The sequence below is a fragment of the Panicum virgatum genome, chromosome 1N (assembly GCF_016808335.1).
Source record: "Panicum virgatum strain AP13 chromosome 1N, P.virgatum_v5, whole genome shotgun sequence".
Taxonomy (NCBI): Eukaryota; Viridiplantae; Streptophyta; class Magnoliopsida; order Poales; family Poaceae; genus Panicum; species Panicum virgatum.
This window is the reverse complement of record NC_053145.1, coordinates 4,721,785-4,733,778: the sequence shown is the minus strand read 5'-3', so window position 1 is coordinate 4,733,778 and position 11,994 is coordinate 4,721,785. Positions and strand designations below refer to the sequence as shown.

The 11,994-nt window shown below is 49.0% G+C and overlaps 1 protein-coding gene across 3 annotated transcripts; it reads right to left on the bottom strand.

Moving 5' to 3' along the window:
- Window positions 1-300: 300 nt before the first annotated feature.
- On the bottom strand, window positions 301-3,880 carry LOC120654734 (OVARIAN TUMOR DOMAIN-containing deubiquitinating enzyme 2-like). Of its 3 annotated transcripts, XM_039932356.1 has the most exons (10): window positions 3,738-3,878; window positions 3,665-3,682; window positions 3,076-3,150; window positions 2,938-2,983; window positions 1,808-1,916; window positions 1,203-1,294; window positions 1,064-1,126; window positions 857-975; window positions 640-715; window positions 301-561 (listed from the first exon to the last, which is right to left on the bottom strand). In XM_039932356.1, the coding sequence occupies exons 3-10, from the start codon at window positions 3,138-3,140 to the stop codon at window positions 505-507; spliced, it is 627 nt and encodes a 208-aa protein (XP_039788290.1). In that variant the 5' UTR covers window positions 3,141-3,150; window positions 3,665-3,682; window positions 3,738-3,878; the 3' UTR covers window positions 301-504. The 3 variants fall into 3 exon arrangements, with proteins under 3 accessions (XP_039788290.1, XP_039788289.1, XP_039788288.1); XM_039932355.1 differs by having other exon boundaries at window positions 3,657-3,880; XM_039932354.1 differs by having other exon boundaries at window positions 3,665-3,880.
- Window positions 3,881-11,994: the final 8,114 nt, after the last annotated feature.

Sequence of the window (11,994 nt, the reverse complement as noted above, 5' to 3'; positions counted from 1 at the left end):
TGGTCGAGCCCAACGGGAAACTGAACAGATGATTTCACCAATTTGGTCACGTACCCTAATCTGGATTCAGCCCATGGGCCAACAAGACTAACCCCATGACCGCGAAACACCCTTTATTTCAATTTTCAAGTGAAAATGATTTTTTTATAGAGAAAGAAAGAGTGATATGTGACTTTTCAGAAAAAAAAGGGTGAGAACAAATTTCAAAAGACCCACCTGAATCACCGACATATTGATACATAGTCGATACTCATGTGAGGCAAAAAAAAAAGAAGTAAAGAATGCATTGGCAGATAAACATGCATGCCATCCGAACGAGAAGGGGCATTTGAACCATTATTGGTTGGCAATATCTACATTATCCGGAATAAATACAAAATTATTATGTTTTCCCTGTAACAAATACATTGTGATACAAAGTGCCAACCATATCCAACAGAAGAAGAATATCAAATTGATAAACAAATGATAAGTTTACAACACAACCAGTCTTATCTTCTACTGTCATTTGTATTCTTGGAAGTTGACATGGCCAGTGGCTTGCGCATGTTCGACGGCCTCCTGCGTTGTACACAAACAGATTGGAGTTAGTAATAATTTTCGTACACATGGTTGAAGCTTTGTGTTTAAGTGTCTCACCTTTTGACCAATGACGCCAATCTGGCACACCCCGCAGCGCAGAGTGAAGTTTGCAGTGTCAGTATAGCTCCTCTTTCTACGTGTTGCATGCCAAAAAAAAAGAGTCAATAACGAGTGGATTCGAACATATAACTAAAAATTTTCTAGAAAATGGACAATATTATTATCATTGATAATAGGTAATTAACAGAGAGCTCAAATGCTGATGGTTGAATACCTCTGTGCCTCCCTCACTAAGTTGAGAGCAAGACCTTCTGCTGGACCAATTGAACGGTTATGGTTGACTGGGAATATTGTCTGGTCAAATTCTTCTGGTGCTCCTTCAGCTGGAGACATCTGGATTTTTTCCCCATAAAAGGTAGATACAGTTAGCAAATATCTCTTGTGCCTTGTCAAATAGCAGGATTCCACCAAGAAAACTTACAGCCAGAGCATCATAATGCAACCCATCATAAATTAGCATGACCCTTTCACTATAATTCTTCTCCTGTACCAAGGGGCGCAAAGCTAAGAACTTCCTTAACAATTTGGAGCAAGCAAATGGGGGGGGAAAGATCACTAACCTGACCATATAGATCACAGCGGGTGGTCTGAATGTCATATGCAGCAATTTCACGCCCGTAATATTCCGATAGAATAGAGAGCTCAATGGCTCCTTTACAAGCAAAGAGAGGTAAAGGAGCAGTTATTGGTAAACGCAGTAGACAAATGGCTGTTTGACATTATTTTTGCTTGTCATACAGCTTCTGAGAAGATACAGTTCTACAGACAACCCAGAGTTATATATCATGATGAACATGGTTGCTGTGTGCCATTACAGAGCCTCTGCAACTAAGTTAGCAGCAGGTTTCTAATGAACGATTATACATTCAGGAATCATGGGCACTTGAGTTACAGCCTTTTTCATGGTATCAGGTGCGATTGTTTTTTTTTTCTTTTGTTATCACAACCCTTCCCCAGACCCCGCACAGTGCGGGAAGCCTACGGCACTGGGTACGCCTTTTTTTTTGTTATCACAACCTTTCTTTGCAAAAGAAAGCCTCGCTAATAACATAGACATCGGAAATCGAGTCCACATATAGTATAGCGTGGAAACACTTCAAGCTGTGAGTATTTTCAAGTTTAACATTGCTTTATAAGCCTAGTGTGTTGTAAGACTGCAACTCACCTCCCCACTTTTCAGGATCCAGAATCCAAGCGCAATATGCTTCATTCGGTTTGCCAAGAAACACTTCATTGTACTTTACAGGATCACTAGCCACTGCTGCTGCTATAACCTGCAAGCAAAAGAGGGAAGAAAAGGCATGAGCATCAACAATATGAAGGTTCAGAGTAAGCGAAATTGGGAAAAACATGTGTACATTTGCGCTATGTGTACAGCAATTTCTAGCTAAAAGTAAGAGGAACTCCACAGAGGGTACAAATCAACGGCCAATTTATCATAGCTCTATTAAGGTTACCTATTGCAGTTATTCTCGTTTGAAGAATTGAAGTCAGTAACACAGTGACAGTGGGTGAAACGTTACATCTTGCATAAACTTTTTTTAAGACCATAGAATAGAATCACTAGAGTTGGCCAAATAATGAACTATTTTTCAACCAACTAACATGCTATTGGATCCAACTAATCTCATCACATTAGATAATCAGCAGGTGACATGAGACTAAACTAAATAAACTTATCTATATGGATTCAATTAATGTCCATCAGCTATGCTAAGCTATATCTAATATCTTCATACCATTATGTAGCAAGATTATTCTCAAAAAAGGAATGTGTAGCAAGATATCCCAATTAATGCATGTGTGCATGACCGTTACACCTCTTTGTCGTAGACAGTCAAAATCATAGCAGGAATGGATTACGGGCAATATATTTGCATTGCCCCTTTTCAGGTATGAGAAGTTTCCTAATCAGCACAACACAAAGCAACTATGCAAGCTCTGATCCAAGCATAATACCCATGGAGCATTAAAAGTTCTTTTTTTCCCTTTTTGAGAACACATGCAACATCACAACAACAACAACAACAACAACATAGCCTTTTTTCCCAAGCAAGTTGGGGTAGGCTAGAGATGAAACCCGAAAGAAATAAGTTCAAGGTTCAGGCACATTGATAGCTAGTCTCCAAGCGCTCCTATCCAAAGCTATCTCTTTAGAGATATTCCAATCCTTAAGGTCTCTCAACATGCAACATCATTTTAACAAATTCGCAGCCTAAAGAGCACAGAAACATAGGGGGACAAGGAATGTGCAGGCACCAAAGCAGTGAATAGCTACTTGGTAAAATTAGTTACCTGTCTGAGCTCAGAAGCCTTATTCCGGTTATGTTCCATCACGTAACTGTATGAAAATAGAGCCAGGTGTTGCAGATTATCAGAAGCTGCTTCATTTGCTTGACCATGAATGGTATATAGTAGCATGACAGAGTTTACCCCACGGCATTGAAGAGGCAGCTGTTGTCCGAAGGGATCACCCTCCTCACGACCACACCTTCCATTTCGCCCAACCTGAAGAATGGTCGAAACCAAACGCCAATTGAGAAGGGAATCAAGCTTCAGGAACTGGCTGTGACGCTGGTGGTACTTGAAACAGCCGCGCTCAAGCTACCGAGGCAATTGCGGGGCACTGGAACCCATTCACTACAATATGGGCAAGACGCCGGCCGAAACAGACCAGACGTCCTTGCCGTGCTTGAACACGCATATTCCAGAACGGGGCGCGCGCTACAAATTACACGGAAGGGCAACACAGCCGCGGGAGTCGGGAAGCTACCGGGTCGGGATCGCCCGCCCGCAAATGGACAAAGGAACCACCAACTCCACCAACCAGAGGCAGGAGAAATCGCACGCTGCAACGAACGAACAACGCAACCCGCCGCCGGTTCGTCCCTAGCCCACAAGTAGTAAATCTAGCGGAAAAGCGCCGGCGGGTTCCCAGATGACCGGCGAGCAAACCGCAACGGAATCACGCACGCACGCACGCCTGAGGGTGAGAGCAAGAGCAGAGCACGCACGCACGCACCGGGGTCCGAGGCGCCGCAGGAGCCCGCGCGGGATTCGTCACGGGGGAACGGGGGAGGGACCGACGACGCCGCGCCGCGCACTGTCCGAATTCGCCGAGCTCTGAATCGGCGGAGAGAGGGAGGGCAGAGAGCGGAGGAAGGAGGAAGCGGCCGCGGAGAGGAAGGTGTTGGGGCGAGGCGTGTATAAACGGCGAGGCTGAGGCTGGAGGCAGGGCAGGAGGCGAGGGCAACGAATCAGAAATGGGAAAGAGGGCCCGGCCGGATCTGGAAGGGGCAAAGGCGAGGACGGGCGGGCCCGCGTGGCAGACAGACAAAACAAAAGTGGGCGCGATCTCCGTCCGACAACCAAAGGCTCTACTGACTGCTTCGTATTATTAGTTTAAAAAAATTTGCACAATATCCATCACATCAAATTTTCAAACACATATATGAAACATTAAATACAGTTAAAAAATAATTAATTACATAGTTTAACTAGAACGAGATGAATTTTTTAAACCTAATTAATTTCTGATTAGATATTAATTACAATAACAACGAAATGTATTACAGTACCCAAACCTAAACTCTTTCACCAACTAAACACCTAGGAATAGGATGCACCGAACATGGGAAATGAAATTAACCGTGTGCTTCTTGCCTTTCCTGGGTGAGTTTTTCTAGGATGTCACTTCTTCAAATCGAGCTTATTTGGACAAGGATTATTTCAAAGAAAATATTTTGGCAACCAAACACATCTTTGATCAAATACAGGATCAAATCACTGCCAGAAGGTGGGATAGGCAACAGTGACACTACCACGGAACCACCACCACCACCAACCCGTTTGTTGCGATCACTTTTTACCAGATATAGGAAACTCATGATATTTGAGACTGCTCCTCGAGACCAATCCAGTCATGCCATTTCCAAAAACGCGTGTTGACTCCATGCAAAATAGAAACTGCATGTATGAAAGATAGAGATTAGTAGGAGCTAAAATCTTGAAACAGCTACCAGGAACCTCAAAAATTGCTATCGTAAGGCCCTACAACCAGAAGAGACAGCGACAAGTGCTACGGAGTACTCCCTCTGTCCTGAAATGTAAGATATTTTGATTTGTCTTAAGTCAAACTGTTCTAAGTTTGACCAAATTTATAGAAAAAAATAATAACATTTTGAATGTCAAATGTGAATAATTAGATCCATTATGAAATATACTTTCTTAATTTACTTATTTGATGTGTTAGATGTTAGTATTCTTCTCTAGGAAGAAGTCTATTTTTGGCCCTTCAACTCTTCACGAAGTTCGGATTTCACCCTCCAACTCTAAAACCAGACACCTAAGATCCCTCAATTAACAAAACCGGGTGATTTACACCCCTGGTTGGTTTGGAAGCTGGTTTTGTCCTAGTCAACTGTTACTACCGTTCCTGAGACTGACTCTGATCCAACTGGCCCTCGGCGCTCATCTCAGCCCAAGCTCCCAAACATGCGTGTATCCGGCTGTGAGTGGATTCGGCCCGAGTAGTGGTGTGAGTGAGCTGGCGCCTGCGTGCGCATCGCGTTGCCGGGTTCCTTGCTTATGAGGAAAGGAGCAGAGCTCCGGCATGTATGAACAAACACAACAACTCTCTCATGGAGTAACCTGTCCTCCGACCGAATTCCCTCTCTTCCTCTCGCGAACTCTTCCTCTGATCCGCTCCTCTCTCCTCGGTAGCTAACATCCTGGTATCAGATTCACTATCCTGGATCCCCTTCCCCCTCACGATCACTTTACCCGACTCCAAAAGCGCGCCGGTGCCATGGATCCCGCCGTCAAGCTCGTCCTCGACGAGATGCAACAGCGGTTCTCCGAGGAGCTCCGCAAGGGCCTCTCCGAGCACGACGACAAGTGGGATCAGCGATTCCTCAACCTCGAGCACACCCAGAGCGCTCGGTTGGATCGCCTGGAGGAGGCGGCGCAGGTGTTCGATGATTGGCGCCCGCGCATCGAAGCCACCGTCGATGTCGTCAAGGTCGAGCTCAGGAAGGTCACCCACTTCTGGGATCGCTTCTTCCGCGAGCGCGCCGTCCAGGAGCCTCTGATCTTCCCCACCCCGCAGTCGGCGATGGAGCGCCTACCTGCTCCTACCGGCGCCGACGGCCCCAATGGACACCGCGTTGTTCCACAACCCCGGGATGAAGAATTCGGATCCGTGCTGATCCAGTCCCACATCCCGGTCAAGGGTGCGTCCTCTCACTCATCCCCCAGCCCTCACCCCCATCCCTCCCAGGTGTCCTCTGGTTTCTCGCGAGACAATCCGCTTCTCGGCAAACTCCCCAAATTACACTTCCACCGATTCGATGGCGACAACCCCCGCCTCTGGATCTCTAGATGTCAGGATTATTTTGAGATGTACTCTGTTGATTCCAGTTTTTGGGTTCGCCTTGCTCTGAATCAACTCGATGGTGCAGCCGCGCGTTGGTCCCAATCTGTGGCCAAATGTCTTAAACAGTGTTCGTGGTCTGAATTTTCGTCTATGTTGCTTGAGCGTTTTGGTCGGGATCAATAGGAATCCTTGATCCGTCAGCTTTACCACATCCGCCAAACCACAATAGTCACTGATTATGTCGATCGATTCTCTGAACTTGTCGACCAGCTCATTGCTTATGAACATACCACTGATCCCATGTATTACACCATTCGATTCCTGGATGGCTTGCGAGATGACATTCGTTCTATTGTACAAGTTCAGAGACCGTCTACTCTCGATACTGCTTGTTCCCTCGCTTTGTTGCAGAAGGAAGTGGCCGGTCCGGCGTCTCGACGGGATGCTCATCGTCCTGATGCTGGGTTTCAGTGGAGGCCGCCGCCTCCCAGAGGGCCTCTACCACTTCCGGCACCGCCTCGCGTGGACAAGCCGCCTGCTCCATCCCTCGTTTCAGCAGACGACAAGCACGCGGCCAACTCCGGCAAGCCATCGGTCGACAAGTTCACGGCGCTCAAAGCCTATCGGCGCGCTCGCGGTCTCTGCGACAAGTGCGCTGAGCGTTGTCGTCCGGGTCATCAGTGCGCGACGACAGTACAATTGCATGTCGTGCAGGAACTCATGGACCTTCTCTCTTCGGATGTGGGTGATCATGTTGGGCTGTCCGATTCGGCAGACACATATCCCGGCTCTTCTACTTTCGAGTGATCAGGCACACTTGTTTGCCACTCTCCTTGGATGCTCTCGCAGCCTCGCAGGCTCAGATGGTCCCAAGACAATGCGATTCATGGGCTCTCTTCAGGGACAGGACATTCTGATTTTGGTCGACTCCGGCAGCACCCACTCTTTTGTGAGTATTTCAGTGGCCGCTCGTCTCCAGGGAGTTCAACCTCTTTCCCGGCCAATTCGAGTGCAAGTGGCCAACGGCGCCGTTCTGCAGTGTTCTCACCATTTACCAAATGCAATTTGGTCGATCGATGATCACAATTTTTCAACTGATCTGCGGGTGCTCCCTCTGCAATATTTTGACTTAATATTGGGCATGGATTGGCTTGAAAGCTTTAGCCCTATGAAGATTCACTGGAAATCCAAGTGGATGGCTATACCATACGATGCTTCATCTGTCACACTCAGGGTCTCTTACCTCATGTTCCCACTGATACAGTGGTCCAGCTTTGCAGTATTGCTGTTGCAACCTCTGATGATCATCCTTTGCAGCCTGAGGTCTCCTCCTTACTTTCTGAATTTGCTTCGGTTTTTGCCCCAGTTTCTGGCTTACCACCGTCTCGTGCCTGCGACCACTCTATCCCCCTGGTGGCGGGGGCCAAACCGGTTTTCATTTGTCCATATCGTTACCCTCCGGCCCTGAAATCCGAGATTGAGAAACAAGTACAAGAAAGGCGGCGAGGAGGACGAGCGGCAGCAGGCGGCGGTGGCGGCGGAAGAGGGCGTTGGCCGTCGCCCACGCCGGGAGGGCAGACGAAGGCCGCGGCGGCGGCGCCATGCAAGTGTGAATGATCGCGGTTTCGCGCCACCGAATCGAGCTCCCACAACAGAAATCGGATTGGGCTCCGCCGCACTAGATTCTCGAACTCCTTGCCTGGGGTTGGGCCCACCTCGCCTGAATGCTCATCTCGCTCATCCACCATATCGTCCGCCACCGGCGAATCGGAGCGTGACTCTGCCTCTGCCGACCCGGACCACATTGATTTTGGTTGGAATCGAAGTTAGTCGAGTTCTAAAGTTAGCACGTATTAGTATTCGTATAAAATTTTTTAAATCTTAGCTAGAGTTTAGTTCACCGTATTAGCACTTCCATTTGAATGTACGGATGCTAAAATTTAGCACCTTCATCCATTAGCACTTGAATCAAATAGCCTCAATTTACAGAGGAGAGCAGCCATTCGCAGGTATAAGATGTTAGATAACTAAACAATTTTCGATATATTTTAATTCTAAATATTATTAGCAATTTCATGGCATAAAAAGAGTGATAATGTGTGAACAAAATATGTGCTTGTGTTCATGTTATTTTTACTGATAAGCATGAACAAAAACTTAAACCATAATAGGTTTAGAATGTACCCCAAGACGGGACCAGTGCCGAAGGCACCGGTTGCGTCGTTACCAGCTGGAATAGATATTCTATTCGACTGGCCTTGTTCGATGTAGCCGAACGACGTTGATGCAGGAAGATGTTCGCAGTGCAGTCCCACGAACGATCACCAAAAAGTAGACGAAGTAGTCATTCACGCCGGGATGACGAGGTAGACGTTCACGCCGGGATGTAGACGAAGTAGTCGTTTAGAGAGCGAGCAGTCGCGTCAAGACGCTCCCCAAAAACTTGATTGCCTGCTATTCCGTTCAGGACCTTCAGCGAGCAAAGGTTCCGGAGGCCTGCTCTCGCTAGAACTGTGCGGGCAGTATTTCAACTCCTCTCTCGTGATCAGTGGCAAGTGAAGTTATCCAAATGCACATTTGCACAACGACAGATCGCTTATCTCGGGCATATCATCAGTGCAGAGGGGGGCCGCCACGGATTCTCGGAAAATTGATGCTGTTGTTTCATGGCCTCCTCCTTCCAATACCAAGGAAATTCGCAGCTTCCTCGGGCTCGCTGGTTATTATCGCAAATTTGTCCGTCACTTTGCCATCATTGCACGGCCCCTTTCTGATCTCCTCAAGAAGAACGCTATCTTTGTTTGGACTGTCGATCATCAAGCGGCATTTGATGCCCTCAAGACCACTCTGAGCTCTGCCCCAGTACTAGCTACACCAGATTTCAGCAAGCCGTTTTGCTTGGAAACGGATGCTTGCGCAAATGGCATTGGCGTCGTGCTTATGCAGTCCAGCCACCCGCTGGCGTACATCAGTAAACCCCTCGGCCCCAAGACAGCCGGTTTATCAACCTACGAAAAAGAGTATCTGGCGATTCTGCTGGCAGTAGAGCAATGGCGTTTGTACTTGCAACACGCCGAGTTCACCATTTTCACAGATCAGCGCAGCCTGGTTCACTTGACCGACCAGCGTCTGAACACTCCCTAGCAGCAGCGGGTTTTCACCAAGCTCCTGGGCCTCCAATACAGAATCATGTACAAACAAGGTACCGACAACAGGGTCGCTGATGCTTTGTCCCGCCGACTTCACGAGCCCGACAGCTCTCTCTGTTCTATCTCCTCTTGTGTTCCATCCTGGACCTCAACTATCATTCAGGGGTATGCCGTCGACCCTAACGCTCAGTTGCTTTTGGCCAAGTTATCTGTCGATCCTTCGGCTGTTCCACAGTTTTCCCTCCATGATGGGGTACTCAGGTACAAGAACCATTTATGGTTAGGTTCTAATTCCACTCTCCAGCATCAGATCATGTCAGCTCTGCATGATTCTCCGGCCGGTGGCCATTCGGGCTTCCCAGTAACTTACCGCCGCATCAAGCAGCTCTTTGCCTGGAAATCAATGAAGTCGGCTGTCAAAACTTTTGTGGCTTCTTGTCAGATATGCCAACAGGCCAAACCAGACCGCTCCAAAGCACCCGGTCTTTTGCAACCACTCCCCATACCATCTGCGGCATGGCAAATGCTCACCATGGATTTTGTCGAAGGCCTTCCAAACTACCAGGGCAAGAATTGTATCCTCGTGGTGGTCGACCGTTTCACCAAATACGGTCATTTCTTAGCTTTGGCTCACCCTTTCACTGCTGCGGGCGTCGCCAAGCTATTCTTTGACAACATCTACAAGCTTCATGGTCTTCCTGATTCCATCGTCTCCGACCGTGACAAGATCTTCACAAGCCTATTCTGGCAAGAGTTGTTCAAGCTCATCAAAGTTTCTCTTCGCCTGAGCACCAGCTATCACCCGCAAACAGACGGACAATCTGAGCGTGTCAACCAATGTCTGGAGACGTTCCTTCGCTATTTTGTCCACTCTTGCCCTCTAAGTGGATGGACTGGCTCAGTTCGGCCGAATTTTGGTACAACACTGCTCCACACTCCGCCATTGGTTGTTCTCCCTTTGAAGCACTATATGGCTATGCTCCCCGCAGTCTGGGTCTTTCCTCCCCTTCCAGCCATTCTGCTGATGTCTCCTCTTGGGCTCAAGACCGGCAACTGATAAACCGGCTTCTCCAACAACATCTTTACCGCGCACGGAACCGAATGAAGATGCAAGCCGATAAGCACAGGTCAGATCGTTCCTTTGTTGTGGGCGACTTTGTCTTCCTGAAACTCCAGCCCTATGTCCAGTCCTCCCTCGCTCCACGGGCTAATGCCAAGTTGGCATTCAAATACTTCAGCCCCTACCAAATCATTGGCAAGATTGATTATGTCGCTTACAAGCTCCAGTTGCCTCCGACTGCTTCAATCCATGATGTCTTCCACGTGTCGCAGTTGAAGAAGGTCGTCTCTTCCAGTGCTCAGGTCTCCCCTACACCACCTGACCCTATAGACTCTTTGCAGATCCCGGAGCGTATTCTGTCGAAGCGTATGGTGTCCAAGGGCGTTCGTTCCGTTCAGCAGGCCCTCATCAAGTGGTCATCCTGGCCGGAATCCATGGCCACCTGGGAAGATCTTGAAGCTCTCTGCCAGCGCTTCCCTTCTGCCCCCGCTTGGGGACAAGCGGGCTCTTTACAGGGGGGGCGTGTTACTACCGTTCCTGAGACTGACTCTGATCCAACTGGGCCTCGGCCCTCATCTCGGCCCAAGCTTCCAAACATGCGTGTATCCGGCCGTGAGTGGATTCGGCCCGAGTAGTGGTGTGAGTGAGCTGGCGCCTGCGTGCGCGTCGCGTTGCCGGGTTCCTTGCTTAAGAGGAAAGAAGGAGCAGAGCTCCGGCATGTATGAACAAACACAACAACTCTCTCATGGAGTAACCTGTCCTCCGGCCGAATTCCCTCTCTTCCTCTCGCGAACTCTTCCTCTAATCCGCTCCTCTCTCTCCTCGGTAGCTAACATCAACCAACCACGTCATCAGCGGACCCACCTGTCAGGCGACAGGTCATCTTCTCAGTCCTCTCTCCCTCCCTCTCCTCCGTGGAGCTCCCGGACAGCGTGAAGGCATGGAGCCCCGACGAGGCCAGCGTCCGCGACAGGTCGTCCAGCGTCAGCGACCGCAGCCGCGCCGTCGCGCTGCGCATGCGCCGCACCACCTTTGCCGCCTTCCCGTTCTTGTTCTCCGCGCCGCCCTTGCTGCCGCTGCCGGCCTCCGCTGCCTCACCGCCGCCGAGGCCGAAGCAGCCGAACAGCATCGTCCTCATCTCCGTCCGCTACTGCTTGCTAAGCTGCTGCCGTTGTTCGTGTGCGCGAGTGCAACTGCTGATGATTTCTCCTTCCTTATTCTCTCAGGCTATGTTCTTAGCTCAGAGGATTTGGTTGGATGCCTTTTTGATTTGGTTTGATACGAGGTGTGTGTGCAGAGGTGTATTTATACGTCTATGCTTTAAACAAGAAATACCTAATCTGAAATATTTGTCTTCCCCACTGAAGCGCGTACCAATGGCTGTTCTTCATGTTGAATCCATCAGCTGCACTTACAGTGGGCAGGGGGAGTAAATAAACCAAGGTGTGGATTCGGTTCAATTTCTAGCTGAGGCTAATCTAGAGTTAAATACATTTGTGTTCAGTTCATAAATGAACTAGAAGGAGAAAACGGGCGACCGCGGAGGTGCCGTCACCGTTGTGGCGACGGGCCGTAAGGTGGAGCAGCAGGGCTCGAGCTCCACCCTTTCTTCTCCAACAACGGTCGCCGTCGATTCGTCGCTGGTGAACTCTAATCTCCCAATCCAACCACACAGCTAGCTGCCCCTCACCAAGGCGAAACTTCCGGGCAACTTTCCGCAAGAGCTCCGGCACTGGAGCCCCGCGCGCACCTGGCGCCGCCCCGCGCCG